This window comes from Equus caballus, chromosome 11, assembly GCF_041296265.1.
Source record: "Equus caballus isolate H_3958 breed thoroughbred chromosome 11, TB-T2T, whole genome shotgun sequence".
Lineage (NCBI taxonomy): Eukaryota > Metazoa > Chordata > Mammalia > Perissodactyla > Equidae > Equus > Equus caballus.
In genome coordinates this window covers 1,715,810-1,742,935 of record NC_091694.1, presented here as the reverse complement: position 1 = coordinate 1,742,935, position 27,126 = coordinate 1,715,810, and the positions used below count along the sequence as shown (strand labels likewise).

Sequence of the window (27,126 nt, the reverse complement as noted above, 5' to 3'; positions counted from 1 at the left end):
GATGTTCGCTGTCAACTTACATATGTCATCAGAGCAGGCTGTGAGCATAAATAATGTGCAAGAGCATGCGGGATGCGCTGCAGCCTCTCCCGGAGCCCGGCAGGTAGCACCCCGTCCCCTGGCGGACACTTCTCTATCCTGATGTCTGGGGGCGGCAGCCAGAGGAAGACAGAAGTGGGGGCACTTTGGTTGGGGTCTTTCCTCTCTGGGGAGTTCCCAGATTTCCCCACCAAAATAAGAGCCCCAGACGGCTTGCTCAGGAAAACCATTGCAGTACCCTCTGAGACAGGAATTGCTTGGTGTCTTTTCAGACAGCAGACGTCTAGGTTCAGCCATTTCCCAGGAATGTTCAACTTCCACCCTGGGATTCGGGTCAGGGTGACCCTCTTTGCTCGCTCCTTTTCCTGGCTTGCTCTTAACCAAATGCCCCCGGAAATCCCAGCAGACCCGCCTAACTCCCAAAGGACTACACTTCCCAGAATGCCCCTGATCTAGCTCCAGGGTCCGAGCCTGGGACTAGCGTTCAGCCGGTGCCACTGGGAATGAGTGCTCTCCGGCAGGGGGCCCTGGTCACCACCCAGCACCCCCTGCCCTTCCTCCTGGAAGAGGCCTCGTGGCCGCCTGGCTTCCTCCCTACCATAAGTATCTGAATATAGGCCCCAGCGGATGGGAGCTGCCCCTCCACCCCCTGAACCCTGTGCAGTAGCTGCCTTGATTGGCATGGCCAGGGTCTCGGGGGGATTCCCACCAGACCCCCTGATCTCAGCCCACTGCATGTGCCCTCCTTCAGAGTGGCCTCTTCAGAGGGGCCTGGTCACGCTGGCGAGGGGCTGGCGTGGAAGGGGCGTGCGGGCCCTCCATCTGGGTGGTATATGCTGGTCTCTGCCTAGGGAGTCCAATGAGAAAATCCTGCACAGCCTTTGGGGCGGTGCCCCCTAGCCTCACATCCTCAGACAGCAGTAGCTCCCTGCCTTATTGATACCATATTGACCAGCATCCACCCTGAATGACTTCTTTTGGAGCATCCAAAAGAAACCATGCTCCCAGGACGGAGGCGGGCCTCAGGTCGTTGTGAAGGAGCCCCAGCTTGTCCTCACCTGTCCCGGGAAGAGTCTCAAACAGGCTGCTGGCAGCAACCTCCTGGAGGGGTGGCCACCCTGGGGTGCCCCCTGAAGAAGGCCCTCATAGAAGGTCTGTTTGGCCTTGAGTCACAATACTTTAGCCACACTCCGTGACTTTGGGGCTTCAGGATGCAAAGTACGTGGCCTGTTTTTTTGGTAGATAGCAACTGGTCTGCATGGCTCCCACCCACCTCGCCCAGCAGGGAGAGGCTCCCCAGGGTTCCCTGGTCCCAGTGAACCTCTGGAGCCTTCCCTCTCCCACCAAAGACTCAGTATTACAAGCCAACAGCAAAATCACAATTAGCGTGCAATGTCTAGCAAACACCCCCACCACCTGGGGTGCAGGCCTTGGAAGCCCGCGGGCGCGGGTCACCCTGCTGCCTCTGCTCTGACGCTCTGCCCGCTGACGTTTTTATGGGATAATATACCGTTTAGATCACGCAGGCCTATTTGTCAGTGGGCTGCTCCTGTTTGTTGTAATATATAATATTACTGCCTCCTGTGGCCCTGCAAGCAGCTGCCACCGGGGGATGGGGACGGTGGGTACTGGGCGTGGGCTCAGAGGAAGGGGTGGGGGGCACCTGGGCCCTGGTTCTGAGGTCGGCACTGGGTTTGCAGCAGGCCTCAGACCTGGTGGGGAGGGGCCCCGCGCCTGAGCTGGGAGCCAGCCCGGCTGGCATCTGAGGGCTGCTGCGGCTGTCCAGACGGTTAGGTTCCAGATCGGATCAGCCAGGAAGCGCTTTTTTTTTTTTTCATTCTGACCTGGGGTTGGGGGAGGAGGAGGAGGGAATAAACAGGTGGGTTGGGTTCCCTGCCCCCTCTCCCTCTCCCCCTCCCCCAGGTCCCCCACCAAAGAGTCTGGTATCTTTAGATGCAAAGACTTTTGAGGCTGGGGGGAACCCGCTGTGTGCTGGCAACTGGAAGGAAAGATGAAGCAGTGTCTCCCACTTCCTCAGTGTAGGGACTTGGTTTTGCGCTGGAAATTTCCAGAAGTGGAGGGGGGACAAGGATGGATGTGCTGCCCACAGAGGCCTCTGAGCAGCAGGCTGGGGTCCCCAAGGGCAAGCTGGGGGCAATGCCTTCTTGGGGCATGCCACCAAGAAAGAGAATCCTTAGCTCTGTGAAACTAGGACTGAGCCACCGTCTTCTTGGGAAAGGCAGGTCTTGGCTGGGCTCCTTTACCCGTCCTTCGAGAAAGTCAGGGGCTTCCTTGCTGTGCCTTTCTCAGGCGTCTCCAGGGGAGGGCACCATGGCCCCTCCATCACAGAGCCTGGCCAGGCCGGGGGACCCCCTTAGGCAGGCGTGCTGGGAGCAAAGCTGGACAGAGTGAGGAGAAGGCAGATTGGGGACAGCTGGACAAGAGAAGAAGGGAACCGAGCCTGGGGTGGGGCCAGGGTATTTGGGGCGGGGAAGGGGCTGCACTGCCCAGCCAGTGTCCACCCAGCATCTCACAGCAACACCGTGTGGCAGGCTCCATCTCACACATGGACAGGCATTACCACCCTGCAGACCTGGCCATCCCCACGGCCGGCCAGCCTATTAAACTGCCAAGCCCACATGTGCCCACAGCGTGTGGATGCACGTCACCTGCCCACATCGCTCACACTGCCGGGCAGGTCTTCACGCTTAACACTCACACATGCTCTCACTCACAACTGGCCATGAAGGAATCACCTTCCAGTGGCCCCTGGGAGAGCCAGCCTACCCAGTGGCCGGAATGTGCGTTCTGGTCCGCCTCCACTTCCCGCCACCTGCTCCATCCTTCAGCACTTGGCCACTTGCCAGGTGGAGCCCACAGGTCCCCAGTGACCCTCCATGGCACCCCCAGGAGCCCCTCCTGTGGGTTCAGCCCTCATGGGCAACCTGCCCTGCTGCAGCTCCTGCCTTGCCTCTGTGACTGTGGAGCCCTTTCTCCTTCCTTCCTGCTGTTCTTTTCCCAGCACCCTCACCAGGCTCCTGCTTTGCAGGAAGCTGCTGCCACTTGGAGTTTCTCCAGGAGAGCCTGTCCTCCAGGAGGTGCTGGTCCGCTCCCCCGCCCCTACCTGCAGGCCGGCCCCGAGCCTGTGCATGCCTTTGGCCGCTTTCCCTGGCCTTGGGGTGTCCCTAACCCAAGCCCTGCACCTCAGGTCAGCTCCCGCCTCTGCCCTTTTCATTCCACTGTCCCTGAGGGTTCCCACATGGCCAAAGGTTCCCATGCCCGGCCATCCACAGGCTCCGGCCACCTGTGTTCCTCTCTCGGCTCTGCTTCGCCTGCCCCTCCTGGAGCCTCCCCCCAGCTGGCCCTCCACCTGGGCAGCTTCTACAGGTGCCAATGTCCACCCCCTCGCCCCCGAGGTTCCTACCCACAGTTCATCCTGGAGAGTCCTGGCCTCACATCCTTTCAGAGCCACCGGGTGATTCTGACCTGCAGGCCAGGTGGAGAATGGGAGCTCTTCCCAGGCCTCCTCAGCCCTGAAAGTGTCCCCCCAGTTCTGCGCACATGCCCCCCTCTTTCCCAGGAGGACCTTCCTGGGCCTCTAGCCCACTTCCCATCCCCTGTGCTTGACTGCCCTCGGCACTCTGTCCCACCAGGCCTTGTAGCAGCCCGCGTCAGCTGCCCGACCAGCGCCTGTGGGGCTGGTGCCCCTCCCCACACTGGGCCACCTTCCCCACCAGACTGCAGGGTCCTGAGTCTGGAGGAGAGCTGCGGCTCCCCTCTGTGGTGGCAGCAGAGGCGGGGCCTTGGGGGGCAAAAACTAAAGAAGAACAATGGCACAGGAGAGATGGGGAGCAGGGAGAAGGCAGGGGCCGTGGTCTTACTCCTGCCCTCTCCTGGTCTCCTACCCAGGCAGGCTGGGCAGGCGCTGGAGGTCTGTGTCACCAGGTCGGGCTCTTCCTGCTGAGCTGCTTTGCTCTCTGGACGTGGGAGCGTGTTGCTGGTTCACCGGAGGAGTGCGTGGGGGTCCAGCGTTTGGCTGCCTGGACTTCTGGCCGCTGATGGCCCCTGCTCTGGCCCTTAGGAGCTCTGAGACTGGGCAGGCTGTGTCCCTCTCTGCGTCTTGGCCTCCTACCTCTAAAATGGGCCGTGCCTGGGCGCTGCTGGAGGGTTGAGTGGGACACCGATGCAGTCCTGGGGGGGTACTCTCTCCCCACCCCCTGGTCAGCTAGCCCACAGGAGCTGCTGGATGTACACACCCCTGCCCCGAGACCTGCGCAGAGACCTGGGTAGGAAGTGACTGGCCCTGGGCCTCGCAGGAGGAGCTGCTTCCCTGGGGACAGGCAGGGAGGCACCTGGGGGCCTCCTCGGGGCCCCACCTTGTGGGTCCTGGTCCGCCCAGCCCCTCTCCATGGTCTCCGTCTTGAGGTCCTGGGGTCTTGAGGCCTTAGTCAGCCCACAGAATTAGGAACCAGGGGCCCTGACTCCTGCACCCCGGCCCTGGGGTTTATACCTCTCTCACCCTCTGTCTGGGTGGGCTTTGGCTTCTGGGGGCTGTGGGTATGGAGGTGGAAGCTCACTGGGTTTGTCTGGGGCTTCTCATGGGGTTTGATGTCTTGGGGGTGGGGGTGGGCACCAGCCCTGCTCTGAGGCTCTGGGGCGGGAGCCGCCCACAGGTTCTGGGGCCACTGGCAGTGCAGTTTGGGGAGCCCTGGACATGTAGATGGAGCTGAGGTGCTGGGGGGTCCTCCCAGCATCAGAGGCATGATGGCCCAGGGGGACCCTGGCAGGGACTGCAGGGCTGTCTCTGCCTGGGGTGAGGGGAGGCTCCGGGGTACCCCGTCCTGGTGATGCTGCCTGTAAACAAACACTGAAAGGTACCAGGGCTGCCAGGGCCAGGTCTCAGAGCCCCCTGGGGTGGGTTCCTTAGGAAGGTAGGCTTTGTGAGGGTCTCTTTCATCTTTATCTGTCTGAGTGTGAAGAGATGCTGCTGGGACTGGGGGCCAGGATCCCAGCTTTGGAGCTGTGAATGCCCCTTCCCCCACACCCAGGGGGAGGCCCAGGCTTCTCCTCTCTCTACCTCCTGTCCCAGGGCCACCCCTCCTGGTCCTCAGCTCCCAGCCCTCCCCCAGGGTGGGTGTACTCTGCAGGGCCTGGGGGCTCCTCCTCCCTGCACCCCCAAACCCTGACCCCAGGCAGGCACCAGTGCCCAAAGCCCACGGTCAATTCAGGCTGATGAGAGTGAGGTTCAGTGAGGACAGGTAGACGGGGGAGACCCCCAGAAGGAGGTAGAGTGGGGGGACCAGTGACTTGTTGATAGGGGTGGTCACCCACCCATGGCCTGGCTGGCTCTGTCTTCTGCCACTTAGATCCTGACCGAGCACAGGAGACCAGGGGACTATGAGGTCAGCTGCTGCTCCTCCCTCTCCCCCTCCCGTCCCTCCTCCCTTCATCCCTCCCTCCTCTCTCTCCCCGGGGTAGTCCCAGAGCCTTGCCTGGCTATCTCTTGACCCCGCCTGTCTGCTGAGAGGCACAGGTGGGCTGCTGGCTGACCCATTGTGGGTACGGGGTGGCCCCTGGTGGCAGTGGGTTGGAGATGTGTGTCCTCTGCAGGCCTCTCAGACTTCAGGCCCTCCTGCTCCTCCCACCTGCCCACCCCAGAGCTTTGGCTGGCCTCTGGGCCTTCGCACATCCCCCTGCCTTGCAGACCCTCCACCCAGCCTGCACATCTCATCCAGGTCCGTTCCCACAAGTCCCTTGCCAGCCCTGCCCCTGCCTCTCTGGCCCCTGGTCACTCTTCTTTCCCAGCGCAGCCCTCACGTCCCTGTCCCTGCACCGTGGTGGCCTTTGTGTGTGTACTCAGGAGGGCACTTGGCACTCAGCATTGCACGGGCCCAGATACCTCCTCCCCGTCACTCTCCACAGGGCCCTGGCGGCCAGCGGCTGGTGGGTTCAGGACCCAAGCATGGATGTGGACGTGGTGAGGGCAAGACTGGGGCTTCCACCTGCCTCCTGGCCTCAGTGGTACCTTGCAGGAGGGTGACAGAAGATCCCTTTGTCCCTGGCCTGTGTGCAGGGCTCTCCTTGCCCTGCACAGGGTGGAAGGGTCGGAGCCGGACTCTGTGGTCCCCCAGGACACACTGGGTCTGCCCAGGAGGGCAGGTGCCCTGTCCAGTGCCACATGCCCAGGCCACCCCAGCCCCAGCTGGTCACTCGTGGACAGTTTGCCTGAAGCCAATCCCCTTTTTGAGACTTTTTGCATCCCTTTGGGTCTCCTAAAAATAAGCTTTTAATTTATTTTAAATTAATATTAAAATTAAATCTAAATTAAATTGTAATGCATCTTTAGGCTAACTCTTGAAAAGCCCTTAATGTGTGTGAATACAGAAAAAATCGAGAAAAATTGGAAAGGTGCACACGAGGCCACTCCAAGCCTCCGTCCCATCACAGATTTGATGGTAAATACTTAGCAAAGATCCAAAATTATTAAATCCAAAGGGCCCTTGGGTGGGAGATGGGTAAATGGTCCTTAAAATGCCAAACAAAAGAGGAGGGGAACAAGACACAGATTCCCCTGGGGGCTGCCCTGCTTCTTATGCGTGGAGTGGTCAAGGGCTGAATTGACCCTGGACCTGGTTCGAAGGGGAAGCTGGGGTGTGGAGGCTGGGGCTGCATCTATGTGTCTGTGTCCTGGGGGCGTTCAGGAGGCTGCCTTCTGGCCAGGATGGGGGTGAGGGGACCTCACACACAAACCTGGATTTCGGACTTTTCTGCAGAAGCAGCCTGCTCTCTGAGTTGCTGACTCCTCTCCTGGTCCTCCATTTGCCTTCCTGAAGGTTTCTTCTCTGCTCTGGGCTCCACCATAAATGCTGCAAACCACCCCCCCCCCAACCCCCCAACCGCCCTCTTGTTCTGTTGCTTCACTGTGTATTAGTTAGTATTATATTGCTGTGTAACAAATCACCCCAACTTAACACCATTAAAACAGCACAGTTTCCATGTGTCAGGAATCTGGGTCAAGGTGTTGGCCGGGGCTCCGAGAATCTTGGGGCTTGGCTGTGGGGGACCCTCTTTCAAGCTCACCCATAGGGCTGTCCCAGACCTCAGGACCCTTCCAGCTGCTGGCTGGAGACAGCAGTTCCTTCCTCGGGGGCCTCTCCATTGGGCGACCAGGGAGACAGCAGCCGCAGTGACTTTACAACCGAATCTCCGAAGGGATGTCCCCTCACTCTGCTTCTAGAGCGAGTCTAGTCCTGCCCACAGTCAGGGAAGAGGATTATAAAAGGGGTGAATACCGTGGGTCAGGAGTCATTGGGGGCCCGGGGCACCTGCTGACCCTGCTCAGGCAGGGACCATCTGGACCCTCCTGAGGCTGTAAGTGTCCCCATATGCCAACCACACCCAGGTCTCCTCTGCAGCCGGGCCCTCCCTGTCCTCCACTGCTGGCTAGCTGAGGGACCCTCAGCCTCCTTGCATGTGGCCTGGCCAAGCCACTAGAAGACTCCCTCCCTCTCAGCCTCTGTCCCCTCATGTCCAGCTCAGTCCCTGTCTTCTCTCAGGAGTCCCTTCATCCCTGCCTCATCGGCAACTCCTCTTGGCCTGTCCTCTCCAGAAGCTTGATCTCTGCTCAGAGGATGCCCCCAGACAAATGTGAGCCTGCCTCCTGCTGGCCGGGCATTGCTGCCTGTGGCGATGCAGTGTCATCTTGCCGCCTTGGGATGTCTGTTCCGAGACGTGCCACCAACAGGCCAACAAATTCACCCCAAAAGAGCTGTGAGGGCGGTGTGGGCCACAAAGAGATTGGAGGCTGACTGTTGGAGGCCAGGGTGCCCGGGCGGCCTGTGGCTTCCTCAGATTCCAGGCTGGGCCAGGGTGAGGGTGGGTGACCTGCACGTTGCAGGCATTCAGTCACTGTTTGTCTAACGAATGAGCCCGGTTAGAATTTCATTCTCTGGACGCAGCTCAGGGTTCCGTCTGTGGCTTGGGTGACAGGGACATCTGTGCTGTCTGGTCTGGGCAACACTTTCTCCTGCTGTGCTGCTCTAGCCGCCTGCCCTGGTGAGGTCAGCAGGCCCTGGGCTTACCTGGGCTCTGCCCCGGACTTGCCTGGAATCGAAGCAGGTCCGGGGCAGAGCCCGAGCAGCCCTACCAGGCCTGGGTCCCCTTGGGAGTGGGGACCTGACTACTAGGCCAAGTGGCCGGAGGGTCAGGGTACATCTGGCAGACTCTAGACCCTCTGAGGCTATGTCTGGGGTGCCCTTTGGGGACCTTGTCCTCCTTTCCTCCTGTGGCAGCAGAGCCTTTTCTGCACACAACACCTGCTTGGAGCCCAGGGTGTGAATCGGGGCTAGGGGTCAGTCCTCAAGCTCAGGGCCGAGTTCCTTGTCGCCCCTGCCCCGGGGCAGGTGGGGTCCAGGTGGCAGAGGCTCAGTGAGGCCGTTTGCTTGTGGTCACATGGAAAGTGACAGGCTGGAAGCCCAGGGCTGGTTCCCTGCTGTGCTCCGACCCCGGCCCCTGCCAACCTGTGGTGGGGGCTGGCCGAGCGGAGAGCTGGATGCAGGGTCTTCTCTCTGTTGGCAGCTCCTGCTAGGCCACCTGAGCTGGGTCCCCTGCTGGCTCCCCTGGGCTGGCCGTTGCTCCTGCCCCATTCTGGAGGCCACTGCCTCCTGCCCCAGGCCTGCCCCTTCTGTCCTGGGGGTCCCCAGATCAGTGGGGTGTGGCTTCCCCATGCCAGAAACTGCTCTCCTTGCCCCCTCACCTCTTGAGTTCCCAGAAACACTGTAGTTTTACCTTAGAGGACTGAGGTTTTCCTTCCACTTGCGCTCACCATCTTCAGAGAGTGAAATATTTTGTCTCTGTGCTTGAAAGGGGGTGACCAGTTTGTAGAGGTAGTGGTGCTGGTGGAAGAATCCGCAAAGATGCAGAGAGCCCCGGCCGTGCCCCACTGCCTTACCACCCGGGGCGGGGGGAGCACTGCCCCCAGGGGTCCACGGCGGGCATCGCCAGGCCTTTTCCTCCTGCCCCCCGTGGGGACTTAGAGTGGGGTGGCGAGGCCAGTTCTGCTGAGAGCCTTGGAAGGCGGGGTGGGGTGCGGAGGGGCCCGTCAGAAATTGGAGAATGTGGGCTCCCTGGAGCTCTCTCCTGGAGGGGCCGGGACCTGGTTCCCTCCGCACCCCCATCTGTGGGGAATGAGTTGGGAGCATTGGCTCTGGGTGCAGGCAGGCTGAGACGCAGGCTCCTCCCATGACCCCCTTGGGGGTTGGGTCCCACTCGGCATCTCTGGGCCGAGTCACACCCACTCTCTTAGGGGGTCAGGTCAGGCCTCGCAGGCCAGTGGGCTTGGCAGGCAGCCCCAGGGGCCCCTTGCCTGGCTCCCCCCGACATGGTGAGGCAACCTTGCTGAGAAATAACCAGCATCTTACATTAGTTGGGCCCCTGCCTTTTCTCCATCTCCCTGGTTCTGCTGTCGTTTCTCATGTCCCGTGAAGCATTGCTGCCTTTTTTGAGCTCACCACGACTTATTTTCTTCCCTGACTTCAGGCTCTTCTGTGTGGCCGTTGCCCCAGGCTTCTCTCTGGCTGCTCCCTCCTTTGAGAGGCCGCCCCATTGGGGGAAACCCCTGAGGCTCGGAGGTTGGTCCTGAGCACAGCCCCCTGGCCCCAGCTCAGGATTAGAATCAGGCGGCCGAGCCCTGGTGTCCCTCTGGCCGCCCCACCTTGCCCACGCCCCTCACTCTCTGGGGCATCTTCAGTCAACCTGCCTCTTCCTGTTTCTTTCCTGTCTGTCTTTCTTCTCCCATTTCCACGTTCCTTCACGGGGTTGAGTTCCTGGGACCAGGGTGCCAGACCATGTGGCAGGTGATAGATGGGGGCTCAGCCCCTTGGAGGCACGGCTGGGTGTAGAACCAAGGCCCTGAGGTGGTGGGAAGCTCTGAGGAGGGGAAGCTCTGTGAAGGGGGTCTGGCTGGGTTTCGTGGAGGAGGGTGGGTGTAAACTTGAGAAATAAAGAGTTGGGAAGAGCCATGTGTTCTCTTGGAAGAAACGGCACTGGAGTGTGAATTCTAGTGTGGCTGGAGCAAACTGCACCTGAAGCAGTTGACTGGGAAATAAGGACAGAAAGTTGGCACCAGCAGCAGGGGCCCACGAAACTTCTTGAGAAACGGAGTGCAGCAGGCTTGTCCTTGTAGTGACCTGTGGGGTCCCAGTGCCCCTCCCAGCCCCACTCCAGGATGCTGCAGTCCCAGCCAGCCCATTCTGGGAGCTGGGCCCTTGGGCCCTGGTTCCTCTCAGGCACAAAGTAGCAGGAGCTGGCCTGAGTCCTCACAGTGGCCAGGTGGAGCTCTGCCAGCCCAGTGTGGCGGCCGACCCCGTGGCCAGAGGTAGTGACTATGATGTACATGGCTGTCCCTGCCCACTGTCGTGACCCCTCAGCTCCGCTGGAGCTCAGTGACACAGACTAGTGTCTTTCCCGCCTGGGTGCAGGTGCGGGGTGCCTGGGTCAGCCTGTAGCCTTGTTAGGCATTGTTGGGATGGCTCTTCAGATCCCCCACACCCGCCCAAGCCAGCCCAGCCTCCGGGCCTTGTGGCTGGACCTGGGGCAGGAGGTGGGGGAGTCGTCCGGAGAACACTGCCAGCCCTTCCTCACTCTGGGCAGAAACTGGTGCCTGAACCTGCCAGCCCTGGGCAGGGTGAGAGTCCTGTGTTTACTTGTGACAGCAAAGGGGCTCATGAGCCCTGCCAGGAGTGAGAGGTCAGACTTAGTCATGCTTTAGTCCAACTCCGAGTGCCCAGAGAACTGCCTCTGCAGGGCTGGGGTGACGGGGCAAGGAGGCCTGGGGCAGAGGAGCTGCAGCACAGATGGCCTCTGCTCCAGGGCCATTGCTCAGGTGGGCGCACAACAGGGTCGCCTCCACACAGGGGCGAGGCGTGGCAGGAGAGGGGCTAACTGTGCACCTTCAGTCTGGGAGCTGTGACTGCCTGCAGAACCATCATGGCTGTTCCACGGATGGTGGGAGGGAGGGAGGAACGCATGGATAAATGGATGGATGGATGGAGGGAGGGAGAGATGGATGGATAAGTGGATGGATGGATGGAGGGAGGGAGAGATGGATGGATGGAGGGGTAGATGGAGGGATGGAGGGAGAGATGGATGGATGGAGTGGTGGATGGAGGGAGGGAGGGATGAATGGAGGGGGAGATGGTTGGATGGAGTGGTGGATGGAGGGAGGGAAGGATGGATGGAGGGAGAGATGGATGGATGGAGTGGTGGATGGAGGGAGGGAGGGATGGAGGGAGGGAGAGATGTATGGATGGAGGGAGGGAGGGATGAATGGAGGGGGAGATGGATGGATGGAGTGGTGGATGGAGGGAGGGAGGGATGGATGGAGGGATGGAGGGGGTGGATGGATAAACGGATGAGTCTGCAGGATGGGGGAGTGCACAGGGTGGTGGTAAGCCTGCCCCCAGGCTGCCCTCGGCCAGCACCTGCCTCCTCCTCCCTTAATTTCTCCTGTTGTGCTGGCCCTGGCGCTTCTGCCAGTGCTGTCAACAATGTCGTCCTCGTGGGGCTGGGGTGGGAGGAGGAAGATCACACTCTCCAGAGGCCAGTCTGCACCCAGCTCTGGGGGGGTCCACTTGGTGGATGGGGAAAGGCCAGCCAGCAGGGCGAACTCACCATCTACAGGCACGGGGCCTTCCTGTGAACCCAGTTCTGTCCTGTGCTGGTGTAGCCAGACCAGACCAAACCCTGTGAGCAGACCTGCCTCGGACAGAGGGACCCTACGTCCCTGTCCAGGTTGCCCTCTTCCTCTCCCTGCCCACAGCTGAGACATGGGTGTGTCCAGGGCTGGCTTGAGGGGCTGGGGGCCTGGGGCTGGGGATGGGGTGCAGGAGAGCAAGGTGGGTGCCCCTGACCCTGTCTGGATGGGCTCTCCCTCTGAGGGGACCAGTGGGGCTGGGGCGTGTGTGTGCCTGGTTGTGTGTGTGCCCCCATGTCTAGACTGGGGCCTTCATCTTCTTGCAGCCGGCTTCTTTCAAGATGGTGGTGAGGGAAATGCCTTGCCGTGGCCAAGGATGCTCCTCCAGCTGGGGGCTTAGCAGGGGTGGCGCTGACCTGCATGGTTGTCTCCCCACGCCCTGCTGCAGGGAGTGTGAGAGGGAAGGGAGGAGGAGACCTGGGAGGAGGTGTGGGGATGGAGAGGGCAGAGAGGGAGGCCGCCCCCGCCCCCGGGGCTCTCAGTTGCTCTCAGCCAGAGGCCGAGGGTGGCCCCAGTGGGGAGCGCTGGCTGCTCCCCTCCACCAGCCAAAGGGCTAAATTTACCCTTTTTAATAAGAACCAGGCTTGTATCCGATTTTCCTTTTCTTTTATTAGTTCTGGGCTGTTGGTGGTTGGGCCCCTCCCCTGTCATCATTGCCTCCACATTTGTGGGCTGGGTGGCTCAGCAACCACAGAGTTTTCCTATTATGGCCTGAGAGACACTGCCTTTGGGCCAACCAGGGCTTCTGGAAGGTTCTCCTGTGCCGGCCGAGAGGAACTTCCCGCATGATGTGCTCATGTTTCTAGGCGGGCGGCCCTCACTGCAGGCCACCCCTACACCTAGGGCTGGGCTGGCCGGGGGGCTTACCCACGGCTTCCACTTCCTGCCCCCCCCACGCCATCGATCTGGTCCCTTCCCACCTCCCACCTCTGCCCTCTCTCCCTGTGGCTGTCTCAGCCTCCTCTTCTGGTCCAGCCCCCTCCACAGGGCCGAGGACAGCAGCATGGGGGTCACTGTGTGGCGCCCCATGGTCCGTGGTAGCAGAGAGGGGCCTTGAAGTGGGGCAAGCCCCGTGTCCAGTGAGACTGAGTGGGTGTGCTGGCCATGCTGACCTCGGGGGGCTGCCTACTTGCGGCCAGAGGGGACTGCCCCAAATCTGGCAATCTGGTCCTGCCGGGCATTCCAAATCAGTGAGGGCATTGTGCCAGGCTGAGCTGTATCTCCACCGCAGAGTCTCAGAGCCAGGTGGCTGGGGGCTGAGCGGCTGGGCTGGGGTCGGGGCTGACTCCCTGGTAGCTGGGTCAGGGGTCAGGGGTCTTGGAGCTGTGGTTTGGTGCAGACTTGAGGTTAGGGTTCCCCTTCCACCGCGAGTCACCCCTGGGGGCAAAAGGAGGTGGCCTGCTGCCCTCACCCTGCCACCGCGGGGTCAGACAGAACCACAGGCCAGGAGCCTTTTCCAGGGTCCAGCCCAGTGAGGGCACCCATTGGCGGAGGCCTGACCCTGGGAAGCAGCATCTTTGGGGACCACCCAGCCTGTGTCACCCCCTCGTACACGTTCAGAGCCGTGCTTGCACACTCATATCCACAGTGCACACTCAGAGCTCACACCTCAGAGATCCGTGCACATCTCTAGCCCCTGTGTACACCCATAGCCACGTGTGCACACTCAGCCAAGTGTATGCCTCATGAGTGCCCACACACAGTCCCTTTGCTGCCTCTGTGCCCACAGGTACACACACCCCCCCTTACATCATCTCACGCCTGGGCCGCTGGTGGGTTCCAGCCTAGCGGGGATCGTCCCTGGGTGGTATCGGGGGGAGTCGAGCCTGCAAATCTGTGCACACCCAGAGTGAGTCTCGTGGGCGGCAGTGTGGCCTGGCCTCTACGGCCCTTGCTGCAGCTGCTTTGGATTTCCTGGAGGGGGCAGTCCCAGAGCGGCCCCTCCCACCAGGGCCAGGTCTCTTCATCCCTGTCGCCTTCACCCCCACCCTTCTCCTTGGCAGTCAGATAGATGGATGTCCACCTGCCTCCGAGCAGGCTGGACTGAGGCCTCTCCACGTCACTCCACACAGGACACCCAGTGTGGACACTTTCCCTCCACCCTCCCTCCCTCCGCTGGAATGAGAGGAATGTGGGCCAGGTCCATGTGGTGGGCTCTTGGTCCTTCCTGCCTCCTCCTCCTCTCTGCCCAGCTCCCTCTGGGGCCTGGCTCAGCGCAGGAGGGGCACTATGGCCCCCAGGCAGGCCACCCGTCACTCCAGTGTCTCAGCTGCCCCTGGTGTCCTGGGGGAGACCCAGGGATGGCTCAAGGGGAGCCGGGTGTCCCCAGTGCCCAGGCGGGCTCTGCAAGGGCCTGGGGGAAGCAGGGAGCCTGAGCAGGTGTGAGCGGGAGGGTGGGAGCTGGCGCGGGCGGCGGGTGCAGCCGCCAGACGCAGAGCCGGGGAGCCCGGTGCCAGCAGCCCGTCAGCTGGGCTTCCGGAAGCTCCGGGAGCGCCGGGAGCCTGGGAAGGGGCTTGCTTCTCACGAGCGGCCGCCAGCCATCTCAGCGAGGCCTTTTTTTTTTTACAACCCATTTCACAGTTTCCAGAAAAGGAGGATGCTGTCTCAGTGGCTCACTTCAGTCACAACAAATGCTCGCTCTGCCGCAGCTCTGAGCTCCGCTCGTTCTCCCCTGCTCTCCCAGGCCCTTCCATCTGTCCGTCCCTCTGTTTGTCCGTCACCTCCTTCTGCCCCCTTTGCCCTCAGCCTGGGGTCACAGTATAGAGCCTGGCTTCCCGGGGCCCCCACCCCAGGAGAGGCTGGAGGGGAGGTGGGGCTGAAGGGAGGGTGGGTGGACGGACGCCTGGAGGCTCCTGCACTCGTGGGCTCCGGGCAGGAGCGCCCTCGCTGCCCTCGGGCTGCCCGGGACCTGCTATCCGTTGGCCGCAGCAGCGGGCCTGGAGAACAGGTTGGTGGAAGAGGCCCCGTTCCCCTCAGTTTTGCCTGGGCGTCTAGGGCCGCCTCTGCCACGGCCATTGCAGCTTGAGACTACCTCCTTGGTGCCACCCGGTCCATACTGCGGCCCTGTGAGTAAAGGCTGGGCTCACTGGTCACTGGAGATTCTTGGGGTGTCAGGGCATTTCGGCCCAGCTCTGTCCAGCTGGGGCAGCTGGGAGGGAAGTGGCTGCTGAAGCCAGGGTCCAGGTACGTCCTGTCTCTCAGTCCAGGTTGTCCGGGCCTTGGTGCATGGAGACGGACAGGCCTCCGGGGGTGGGGGCTGTGCCTAAGGAGCCGGGCCGCCAGGGGGATGTCAACCAGCCCTCCCGGGCATGCTGGCTTCCGGAGCGGTTTTCTCAGCCAGCCCGGCGCCCAGGCCAGGCCTCCGTGGTGTACTCGGCAGGGCTGAGGCGGCGCTGGAGCTGGGGCTGGAGCCCTGTGTCTGGGGCTGCAAACCCTGGCTTGGGCCAGCTGGGCCGTAGGGGTGGCTCGTGGGGGGCTGCTATGCTGTACCGAACGAGCTGCCTCAGAACCCAGGGGCGTGGCCACCTTGCCCATGCACACTGGAGGGGACAGGGCAGCCTTGGAGTGGACAGGCCTCCTTCAAACCCCAGCCTGGGCACGTGGGGCCCAGACTAACGATGCCCCGTTCTTTTATCAGCCCCGGGGCGGGCCTGCCACCTGGGATCGTGGGGATACAAGTTAGTATGAGGGTTTGTATAGCCACTGGTAAAAGGGGCTGGTGCAGATGGTACTGGAATGGGGGCTCCCAGCCCGGCAGGTCATTGCGCAGAGCCCCCCTGGCCCTCCACACTGCTGGGAGCTCCCACTGTCCTCTCCCAGGCGGGTAACCGCAGCACTCTGTGGGCAAGGACCCTGCCAAGAGGAAAGAAGCCTCCAGCCCAGTTCCCGGCCAGACTTGGCCGCACAGCTCCGGCCCTGGCCAGGGCCCAGGCTGCCTCTGCTCGGGCTCTGTCTGGGCCTGGCTGCTGGTCGGCGGGCGGGTGGGGGCTGGGGAGGTGGCAGCCAGGTCTGCCCATACCTCTGCTGGCTGGGCACAGTGCCATCGCCAAACTCCTCGGAGGTGGAGGTGACAGCGGGGTTGGGGACACTCTGTCCGCATGTCGGGAGCTGGCTGGGCGAGGGGAGGCTCCGGGAGCCAGCAGTCCCCTCCCCACATCCACCACGGCAGTGCCCGCCTGGCAAGGCCTGCAGGACCTTTGATTGCTTCCAAACTTCTAGCCCAGGACGGTGGGGGAGAGATGGAACCCTTCAGAGCAAGGGTCATGGAGCCTCATGGTGCAGGGCCCAGGCCAGGGGCGGATCAGGGCACTGGCTTTGCGTCTGCCCAGTGCCCATCCCCTCAGGGCTGGCCTGCCAGTCAGGGAGCATGAGAGCCCCTGGCAGGACCTGTGCCATGGGCTGGGGTTTTAGGAGGGAGAGGCCTCCTGGGTCCCCGCGTGGGTCTCCCACGGTGACCCCAGGGTGGAGGATGTCCACGCGTGGAGTTGGGGCGTGGTGAAGGACTCCTGTGGCTCTGTATCGGAGCGAGTACCCAGAAGGTGGTCTGTGGAACGGTTGTAGCCTGTGCTCTGAGGGCAGTAGGGTCACTGACGATCTCTGTTTCTTTCCTTTTCGATGCCGCCAGAACATTTTCTAAGGAAGATGTAAAAGATGTAAAGACATACTATTTGCATTACAAGGCTCTTCTGTTTTCAACATGAAAGGCAAAAGGAGTGGAGAAGCCCCCCAGCTGGATGGTCCAGCCTGAGTCTGGACACTGGGGGCCCACGAGCCACCCCCGAGGCCAGGAGAGGTGGCACAGCAGGGGCAGCTGGGTTAGCTCTGGTGGCCAGGGGTGGCCCTGAAGGCTGGCAGCAAAGCGGGGCCCTGGGGAGCCTAGGACTGAGGCCGGGGCAGGGGAGCTGGGCTGGAACGCTGTCCCACGCTCCTCATTTCCCACACTCTGGAGTAAGGGTCCCTTCCTCATGGACTCAGAGAAACCAGCTGTAAGGAGGCACCCCAAGAGGGACCCCCAAGTCGGGAGACAGGCAGGCGTGGAGCCAGGGGAGCCCCAGGCTTGGGAGCTCTGGCCGCAGCAGGAAGCACAGCCTGTCACTGGCGAGTCCACTGCCCTGTGGAGCCAGGACCGGGGCCTGGCTGAGCTGCAGCGCCACCCCTCAAAGCCAGTGCAGTGGGACCCCCGGCTTCTGGGATGGTATCAGAGCAGGGTACTTCCAAGACCCGGATCAGCCTCCCAGGGGGCGTGACAGCCAGTGGCCCAAGCCTCCCCACCCCAGGTTCCAGCTTAGGGGTCCAGTTGGGGCAGATGCCCCAACCGGCCTCAGGTTTGCTCCCCACCTGCCCAGCCCCAGGTGGCTGGTGCCTTGGGGCTTGGGTGGTGGGTCTTCAGAGGTTGCCTGCTGCCCTTGCAGGGACCCCCCCCCCCGCCGTGGGACGCCCTGTGAGGGAGCTGCCTCCGCGCCTCGGTTTCCCTGATCCGAGGACCGGAAGGGCCTATGGGATGGGAGCTGTGCTTCCTGCCCAGCCCGGGGCCCTGCCGCCCCCGCCTGCCGTGGTGTGGGAGAGCTCAAGGTGCGGGGTTCCCAGGCCAAACTCCTGGAGAAATCCTTTATCCAGACCCGACTTTTGGACTCGGTTGCTTCCCACTGTCCCTGGGAGGAGCAGGGTGGGAGGGACTTCCCTGGGAGGGTGTGGGGGCGGGAAGGCCTGAGGGACTTGGGGCGGGCCTGGGTGAGGCAGGAAGAGGCCTCACTCATTCCACAGGCATGCCCCCCCCAGGGTCCCTGGAGCCCAGCAGAGGCCGCCCTCCCTCTCCCGCCCTGCTCCTCCTGCCTGCCCCAGCCCCAGGAGGGCAACGCTTCCCTTCCCAGCCCAGAGTCCCCTCCCCTGGCTGGACGCGCCTGTGGTCTGGCCATGGCCCATGGCAGTCCCAGCCCTGCGGTCCGGGAAGTCCCTGGCTCCTGGGCACCTTCACCCCCTGCCCCTGGGTCCTTTCAGGGTTTCCCTGCAGTCTGACACCCACCACAGAAGTCAGCTTGTGCCCCAATCCCCAGCCAGCGCTCACAGGCTGTTCCTCTGTGGCCCAGGCCCAGGAGAGGCCCCCTTTGTCCACATGTCCCATTCACACGCGGAGGGGAGGAGAGTACCAGGGTCCCGGCCAGCTGGGGCAGCCCCCCACCCCCCCTACTCCGGGCCTTGCCGCCTCTCTGCTGCTGAGTCACCCGTGTCTGGGAAGCTCCCAAGGCAGGGCCAGGCTGAATGAGGCATCACAAATTCACAAATTCCCCCTGCCTCCCGGGCAGGGAAACAGCAACCCTGACTCACCTTGGGCCGGGCCTGCAGCCTCCCCGGGCCCCCAGAACCCCTGCAAACCCCGCCAGGCCCCTCCACTCAGTCTGATGGGGTGGCGAGCCCCCAGGTCCCTGCTCTCCACTCCTGGGATGATCCAAGCCAGGCTCACTGCCCATGGAACTGTGGTGACAAGGTGCCAGGGCACCCTGCCGGGGTGGGGGCCAAGCAGTGCAGCCCCAGACCACCCACCAGGTGCCCAGCACTCTGTGTGCCCGTATATCCTTCCTGTGTAAGCCACTGGTCGCCATGGAAACCCAGGGAAGCTCCCTGGGGCTGGCCTTGGCCACTGGACTTGGGCAGAGAGGGGACCCCGTGGCAGAGGGTGCAGGTGGGCTGGCGGGCATGGAGAGCTGGGGTGGGCAGGCTGCACAGGCTGGCTGTCTGCATCTCCATGCCCGCCAGTCAGGGCCTGACCCTGAGAAAGCCTCGGGGGGATTTAAAAGCAGATCCATACACTTCATCCTCAGGCTCTGCCCATCCTTCCTTCTTCCTCTGCCTCAGTTTCTCCTCTTGCTCACCTAAGACAAGGCACCCAGTCTGATGAACCAGTTAATTAGACCAGGGGAGAAGGTTGAGGACCCCACTGTGGGGAAAGGCTAGCCCCCCCAAGTGCCGCCCAGCGGGTGGGGAGAAACAGCTGGCCTCTGTCAGGTCCGCTGGTGGCTGAGGCCGTGGAGCTGCCCACCGCCTGGGCCTAGGGGAGTCAGGGACTCTGCCCGCAAAGGGAAGACCCACCCACAGGGCCGTTTGCTCCCCTGGACCCTGAGTGTTTATTTAGTAGAGAACCTGGCCCCTGGTTGATGGGGTGGGAGTGGGCGCCATTCTTGGGGGTTTTGCAGTAACAGGAGGGCGTCAGGACCTCTGGACCCTGAGTGTGACCATCGGGGCTCGAGTGGGCAGCTTCTCCCACCTGGGCTGCTTGGGATTTGAAGACAAAAGCCCCAGGGAGCTTGGGACTGGAGAGTCGGCCCTGAGAGGGGCTCCTTGGTGGGGGTGCTGCCCAGACTCACTCTCACCCCCTGTGTCCACAGCCAGCAGCCGTCTGATGGGCAACTCTCCGGCCTCTTCTTTCATGGGCAGTTTCCTCACTGGCAGCCTGGGCTCGGCGGCCTCTGCGCACCCCAGCGGCCCCGCCCCCTCCCCCTCGGAGCAGGCCTACCGTGGCCCCCACCCCACCGCCTCCCAGATCTGGTTCTCCCACTCGCACGAAGGTAAGTCAGGGGCCTGGGCTCCCGGCAGCACCCGCGGCTGGAGCCACCGACGTGGTGTCCAGGGCCAGTGGCGAGGCAGAGGGCTCCCCGGCTGTGGCAGGCAAGAGCCGGCTGGCAGACACTGCCAAGCGCTCTGGCGAGGGGCTGCCTCCCAGCAGAGGAAGCCTCCATGGGGGAGGTGGTAATTGGTTGGAAAGAGGGGTGGGCCCCGCCAGGCAGTGGTCCTGGCCAGATGTGCACCACAGATGGGCAGAGAGGGAGAGAAGAGGGTGGAGCTGGGAGGGCTCTGAGAGCCAAGGAAACATGGAGCACAGCTGGGCCAGCCGGTCCGGACTGCACCCACCTTCTCCGACTCAGGGAAGCATGGGCTCCAGATGTGCCAGCTGGGAGGGAGGGGCAGCGAGGAGAGAGCTGTCAACATTCTCAGCTGCCACCCTCAGGGCCTGGCCTAGAACAATGGAGTCCCTCCCAGGCCTGGCCTCCCCATGGGACGCAGCCCCTGTGTGCACAGTAGGTGCCCTGTGAATAAGCATCGATCTCAGGCCAGGTGGCTGGCAGGAGGGCCGCTGGAGGCCCTTCTAGGTCTCTGAGGCTCCCCTCGGCTTTCCCAGGGTGGGGCACCCCCCACCCAGCTCCTGCTGTCTGCTCAGCCCCTTGGCGCTGTGACGTGGGTGGTGGCCCTGGGCCCCAATGTCCCTGGCCCCTGGTTGCCAGTATCCGCTCGGCCGTCCAGTTCCCCGAGGCGTGGGAAGGGTTAAGCCTGGCAGCGGCTGGCACGCGGAGAGGTAATTGCAGTTGGCAGCGGGCACAGAGGGCTCTCCGCTCCTGGCACTGGCACCGCCGTAACTCAATGACTGCTGAGCGGCGGGCGTTGTGTTTGCAGAGCGCACGGACCCACACACCGCGACCGTCGCCGCCCATGTTCCAGGCTGGGAGATTAGCGCCCGGCGCTGCTGGAGAGCGAGAGAAATCTCTCTTTGTGCAATAAGAAAGGGGCTGTTTTCCAGACAGGACAGGTGACGAGTGAGGGACAGTTGTTAGAATAATCTGGGCTTTAAGCTCTGTGTGGAGCACACATGTTGGACAGGTGATAAGGAGCAGTTCTCTCCCCTGGCGGAGGGGAGGCCAGACTGGCTCTGAGGACCCAGGTGGGCAGAGCAGGGTCCCTGGCCCAGACCCACCTCCGCTTCCCACTGCTGCACTCTTAGCAGCCTCCCTGAGGGGCGACCTGGTGCAGATGAGTCCAGACCCTGGTTTGGGGCCTCCTGGACTGGCCGTGGGTGGGCCCCCTGCCCTCCTGGCACCACTCACCCCCCTGCCCCTTCCAGCCCTCCCGCCTTCTGTGTCTGCTGGGCACACTTGCAGCCCTGGCAGGAGCATCTGGCTCCCAGGATGTCTGTGGGAGGGAGGAGGGTGGCTGAGCCTGGGGGAGGGCTGCACCAGCCACGTGGGACTGCCTCAACCGAAGTAACCGCCACGGCCCGACGCTGGCCCAGCCACAGGTGCGTGGGTGCCCCCAGGCTGCCTGACTTGGTTTCCCCTTCTTGCAACGGTGGCCCCTGGTCGGCCCCAGGAGTGGCAGCAGCCCTGCATCAGGAGCCATGCATCCCCTTCCCCTCTCTCCTACCCTTAGGGATCTCGCCGGCAAGGAGGGCGGTTTGTGGGCAGCACCACCTGCCCTGGGGCCCGGGGAGAAGGTGCCCCCGTCCCTCTGGGGGCTGCTGGGAGGCTGGGGTGGGAGGCGGCCTGCAGACAGAGTGCCCTCAACGGCCTCCAGTCACTCACTTCCCCTGAGCCAACGGCTGCCTGCCCCCATGCCCTCAGCCCTGGGCCCATGAGAGTCCACCTGTCTTGGTGGGAGGCCAGTGTGGGGGTGGCACTGTGGCCTGCGCTGGCCCCATCCTGCATCCTGGAGAGGCAGCTCCTTCGAGGCGTGGCTGGTCTGAGCAGGAAGAGGGGTCGAGGCTGGGCCTCTCCCTCTGAAGCCAGCCCTGAGGGCTAGTGGGCATCTGTCTGTCCACCCAGCCCCGAAACACCACCAGCACCTCCTTGAGCTGGCCATACTCACAGTCTAGTCGGGAAGACAGGTATGTCAGGACTGTGGGCTTGGTGGGCAAGCACAGGTGGATGCAGAACAAGGAGAAGTGGGATGTGGCCTCTGGCCACTCACCCAGGCTCTGGAACACAGGGTGGGTGCGGAGCAGAGTACACCTCAGGTCTGAAGACGGGTGTGGGGGAGGCAGGAGGTGTCGAGGGGAGAACACCCCCCAACCCGACAGGTTCCGCCTGAGGGTAGCTAGTGTGTGTCTATCCAGGGGACCGTGCAACCACATGCACCTCCCAGGCCCATGCCTCAGTTTACCCCCTTGCCGTCTCCCGTTCTCTTCCTTCAGTTGAGCTGCCCCACCTCGGGATCCCCTTCCTGTGGGGCTTCCCCTGCCCTCCGCCCTCTGCCCGCCTGTCTGCTACAGCCTCACTCCCCGACAGGCCACGTGGTGCGGCTGCCTCGCTGTGAGCTCGGAGCGTAAAGGCCAGCGGGCGGGCGGGGCTGGAGCGAGTGGCAGCGCTTGCTGGCTGGCTGCCCTGGCAGCGTGCCTGGCTGCTAGTTTGACTGGGTGCCAGCTGGCTCCCCGCGTGCCGGGGCCTGTTTCTCTGCCGTGTGTGTTCGGGGGGGGCGGTGTGGGGAAGGAGGCGGGCGGGGGGCACGCGACACGGCCGGAGGGTGGGGGCCGACAGGCACGGTGGGCTGCCTGGGCGGGCTGTTCAGAGGTCTGGCTCACACCCTCATCCCGCTTCCTTCCACAGCCTCCAGGATGGATGGGGAGGCAGGTGCCCTGAAAAGCCAGCTCACCGCTCCCTCCCGTGTCCGGGGCTGGCCAGGGCTGGGCCCCTGAAGGGTTTCTTATCTTAAGGGCAGGCAGGCCAGGGCCAGCAGCGAGTGGGGGCTGGGTGGGCCAGGTGCCCCCCACTGCAGGCAGGGCTCCCCCCTCCATTCGTGGACCCAGCCCACCATCTGGGGGGCAGCTGCCAGAGTGTGGGCTCGGGCTTCTTGCTTCCCTGGTGGAGCAGCTGGGGTGCAAGGGAGGCACCCCAGAGCTGGAGGAGCCACCCTGGAACATCTGGCCTGGGCCAGAGCCTGTCTGTCCAGTCCCCCAGCCTCTTGGCCCCCTAGGCTCACCCAAGTGAGGGATCCTGCCAGAGCCTGCATGTCCCCCTCTGGAGCTTAGGGTGCAAATGGGCGGTGGGACTGGCCCAGGGCAGGGGTGAGCCAGTGTCCAGCAAGCCTGCCCTGGGTGGGTTGAGGGGAGCGGGGGCGCAGCACAGCTGGTCCTATTGTCAGCGAGCCTGGCCCCCTCCCTCCCCACCCCAGCCCCCAGCTGCCTGGCTGGGACCACCCACAGGGCGGATGAAAGGGACTTCTGTTCCTGGGGGCTCAGCTGGGGAGGGGTGGGGGCCGGAGCTGCTGTGCTCTGCAGCCTAGGCTACTTGTGGTCTCTTGTGCCACCTGGAGGGGGAGCCTCAGGCGGCAGTGGGCACACGTGCCAGCCCTGGCCGTCAGCCTGGCTGGCCTCTTTGTCAGAGCCTTACCTATCCCTGCAGCCGCTTGTGCATCCAGGGCTGGGCAGGCCTCCAGTGAGGCAGGGGCTACACCAAAGAGTTATCCAGTGGTCCCTGCTGTTCCCGGCCCCCGAGCTTCCCCACGTGCCGCCAGCTGCCCCTCACTCCCCCTCTGTCCCCTCTGAGATCTCAGGGCTTGCCGGGGCTTCTGGGAGCGAGTGGGAGCCAGGAGCATGTCTGTGTGAGGGACAGAGGTCCCACCCAGAGCCCACCACCTTCCTGTGACCTTGGAGGCCTCCTGGCTCCCACACCTCCACCTTCTGGAACTGTCTAGAGGGCCCTCCACCTGCCCCTCTCTGAGTCCCTTTCTCCCAGACCCTGTCAGCTCCTCCTCTCTCTCCTGGCCTCAGTTTCCCCAGTGGCTAAAATGGCCTCTGAATCTGCCCTCACAGGACCACTAGCGATCACCCGCTAGTGCTCTCCCCCCAGCCCGGTGGAGATGCCCCCATGTCTGAGTGGCACCCGTCGCCCTCCTTCCTGGCCCCCACCCATGCCCACCCGTGGCTACAGGAGGACACTGTAGGGGAGGGGCCTAAGCTCCCAGATCCCCACATGGGGGTCAGGGCTGCCACAGGCAAGGGAAGTCATCCTGTCTGGACCTCTCACCCCTGCAGAGCGTTCTCAGGGCTCTGCGTGGCCAGCCCTCCCTGAGTCCTCGGCCCCTGGCTGCATCTGGCCTCGGCCTGCCTCCCCATCAGGGCACCACCTTCCTGCCGACGGGCCCGAGTCTCACGCTCCGGCAGGTCTCTGTCGCAGCCAGAGCCCAGCTCACCACGATTTCCCTCGCATGCTTCTTTCCTTGTCCTGTCAGCTGCTGAGGGCGGGGGTCCTGCCCTGAGCACTGTGGGCGCCAGAGCCCTGCCCTGGTGTGCACGTGCGGGCCTGATTCCTGCAGCTGCAGGTGGCCCTGAGGCAGGGATCCCGGGACCAGTCCCTGGTTCTAGGTCCACCTGGTGGCATTCAGGATGATGGTGTTGTACCTGGCCCTGGCCCTGATGTGACGCTCACCTCATTTACTTTTCCCGGCGATACCCGCATCTGTGGGTGGCTGTTCACCCATTTCACAGGTAAGGAAATGGAGGCTCAAGAAGGTGTGTGACAGGATTTGAGTCCAGAGTCCAACCCGAAGCCTCACCTCTCCTTTCCCCCACCCCGGCTGCCTTCTGAACCAGGTCTCCCTCCGCCTACCCTGTGTCGGGACTGGGCAGCTCCTTCCCCAGCTCCCGCTGGTCCCTATGCCAGGACTCAGTGGGGCTCTTGGTGTGGAGGCAGCTATGGGGCCCAGGGCTAAGATGCCCACAGCCGGAGGGCGCTAGGGACTGTGTGCGACAAGGACCCAGGCACCTGCCTTTTGCAAAGGGTGTCTTTACAGCCTGAGAGCTGTATTAGCCTCACGTCCTTGGCACCTGGCGAGGAGGCTGGGAGAGCTGTGGCACCTCGGAGCCTCAGTTTCCCCAGCTGCACACCGCTCTTACCAGGACAGCCGTTCAGATCCGCATGTCCTCACGTGTCCCCTGTAGCAGCTGTCCCCTGCTGAGCTGGGGGCCTTGGCGCCGTCCTGGGTTGACATTTGCAGCAGGGACGTGTGTGTGGGAAGCCCTGGGTCTGACTGCGGGGGGAGAGACGCGCTGTTGCTGCCCAGGCAGGTGCACCTGTCCACTGCATGTCTGTCGGGGGCTGGCTCTGGGCATTCTGTGTCCCCAAGCATCTGGGACCCCCAAGCATGGCCTGTGAGTGTCCAGGACACCCCCCTGGGGGGTTTGGAGCCTATGGGAGGCCAGGGTGAGGAAGCCACGGACAGGAGGTCTGGGGGGCAGGGCAGGGTGGCAGTCGGAGCAGCTTTGGGGTGTTGGTGGAGGTTTTGGGGGTCCCGCCAGCTAGCTCCAAGCTCTGAGTTTCTTTTGTCTTTCCCAGCTCTCCCCAGCCCTCAGGCCCCGACTCCCTCAGGGGCCCTGGCCGAGCTCTGCGTTTCTGCTCTCTGCAGCCAGAGCTTTGCTGCCCCGGGCAGAGCACGTGCCAGGAGCCCGGGACCGTCCGCGGCCGCCCGTGTCCTGGGCAGGCTGCCCACTGCTTCTGGTCCAGAGGTGCCTGCGGGAGCCTGGCACCTCCCCGGCTCTCAGCCTGGGAACCGACGGAGGCTGCCAGGACCCTCCCTGGGGTGGCTGGGGGTCAGTGAGTGTGTGGAGCGCCTGAACCGGGGCCCCACAGGCCGGTGTGGTGGGCCGCCTTTGACGGGCTGGAATGCAGCAGAAGTCTACACGGGCCCCAGCCCCTGGCTACAGAAGGCTGAGGCTTGGACACACCCTGAGGGGCTGAGCTGCCAAAACCCACTCCAGCCCCAAGAAGGGGTCTCGCTCGGCTCCTCTCAACAAAGTCCAGGGTGATCAATCCTGGGAGCTGCACTTCGAACACACAACCTGGATGCCCAGGGGTTCTGACTGCGAGTGTGAGGGGCCTAGGGCTGGACGCAGGGGCGTTTGGTAGGAAGCAGGGAGGGCTTGGGGAGGGGGCTGTTCCAGGTGACTTACTTCAGATACTACAGCAGGGGTGGCAAATGTCCTGCCAACTCACTGCCAATGCCTCTCCTGTACTCAGGACAGACATTATTAGTTGATGGCAGCACAGCACTTTTGCTGCTGCATGTGGTCGCAGCCTCAGAATCCTTCTTACCCAGCATTCTGAGTGGTTGCTCTGGTTTAGTAGACTTGTGCACCCCAGTTGAAACACATTGACACCCTGAGTGAAAGGGGTGTCACACAGGAGAGAGCTAGCACCCAGTTAGTGTTGGGTGTTGGGCCGGGGCCCCCACCCTGGCAGTGTGGCAGAATCCTGAGTATGCCAGGGCCCCAGGAGCCGGAGCTGTTTGCCAGGCCTGGTGTCTCCTGGGCGTCTCGGCGGGGGTCATGGTGGGTGGAGTAAGGGTGGCGTTCGTCAAGGCTGGCAGGACATGGACAGGGGTGGGGGCTCTGCTGGGCTTCATTGAGAGGGGCCTTCCCCACCGCTGAGGCCTGGAGGTAGCCTGACCCAGAGGAGATGTGGCCTCTGACAGGTCAGGGCAGTAGAGACAGCCCGACATGGGTTCCTCGGAGCCCGCCAGGTATGGCTGTGTAGGTACAGGTTCCCTGCCCCATTGGTCAAGGACTCAGCCAGGCATGGTGTGGGGAGCTGCAGCTCAAGGCTCGACGGTGGGGAGAACTTTCTAGCAATTTGAGCCTCAGGATCAGGGTGGGTGTTGCCCTCCAGGGAGGTGGCAATGCCATCTGTCAAGGTGGCACAGGGTCTTGTCTCGTGAGCGTGGAGGCAGTGGGCAGGGAACTGGGGCAGGACCCTGGGGAGAGGTGGTTGGAGCCTGTGCGTCAGGCCTCAAGAAGAGTTTGCTAAACCTGCCGTGTCTGTGCTGAGCTCGGTGGGCCTGGGAGTGGGGGCTCCCAGGTGACCCTGTGCTGGGGGGTTCCCTCACCCCCGGGGAATCCTCGTCCTCTGGATGGCTGACCACACCCTTCCCGGGCCTGGCCGGAGCACTCCCAGCGTCCAGCCTCCCAAGAGACGTCAGGAGGCTGGTCCCTGGGAGGGGGCGGTTGCCACCTCCCCGGCTTGGTGAGGAAGAAGGTGCTGGGCCTGGCTTGGGGCAGGTGGGGTCGCGGGCACCTTAGCTGCTGGGAAGGTGCTGTGACGAAACCTAGGAGAAGTGAGGTGCCAGATGGGTGGGGCTGAGGTCACCCCACCGAGGGAGGAAGGCAGATACGGAGGCGCCGGCCCGTGTGTGCCCTGGGGGGCCACCCTCCTGCCTCTTGGCCAAGAGGCTTGCAGCAGGCCTTGTGTCCTCCGGGGCCCCCGCCCCTTCACTCGGGGGCAGGAGAAGCCCCCCACCCCAGGGCCCCCACCTCCTCACGCATTTCCCCTGTGAAGTGCCCTGCCCACCCTCCCACCCCTCTGTCCTTCAGACCCTGCCCTCTGGAGGTTCCCACCGGGCAGGCTGCCTGCTGACCCCTCTCTTCCTATCCGCTCCGCACACTTCCCACCGGCATCCCTGACCTTCCGGACGTGGCCCAAGAAGGCCCAGGGGGTACCGGGGGGCTGAAGGGTGTGGTCACCTTGCCTCACGGCCCCAGAGACCTGATATATGCCATCCCTGCCCAGCCCTTGACCGCTTCC

General features: G+C 63.2%; 1 protein-coding gene across 9 annotated transcripts in view; it reads left to right on the top strand.

Annotated features, from left to right (window-relative positions):
* The window catches only part of BAHCC1 (BAH domain and coiled-coil containing 1), a 77,044-nt gene that overhangs the window by 19,126 nt on the left and 30,792 nt on the right, over positions 1 to 27,126 (top strand). For all 9 annotated transcript variants that reach the window (XM_070225783.1, XM_070225788.1, XM_070225791.1 and 6 more), the window contains one exon: positions 19,174 to 19,353. In XM_070225783.1, the coding sequence (XP_070081884.1) occupies positions 19,174 to 19,353 (180 nt within the window). The remainder of the gene's footprint in view (positions 1 to 19,173; positions 19,354 to 27,126) is intronic.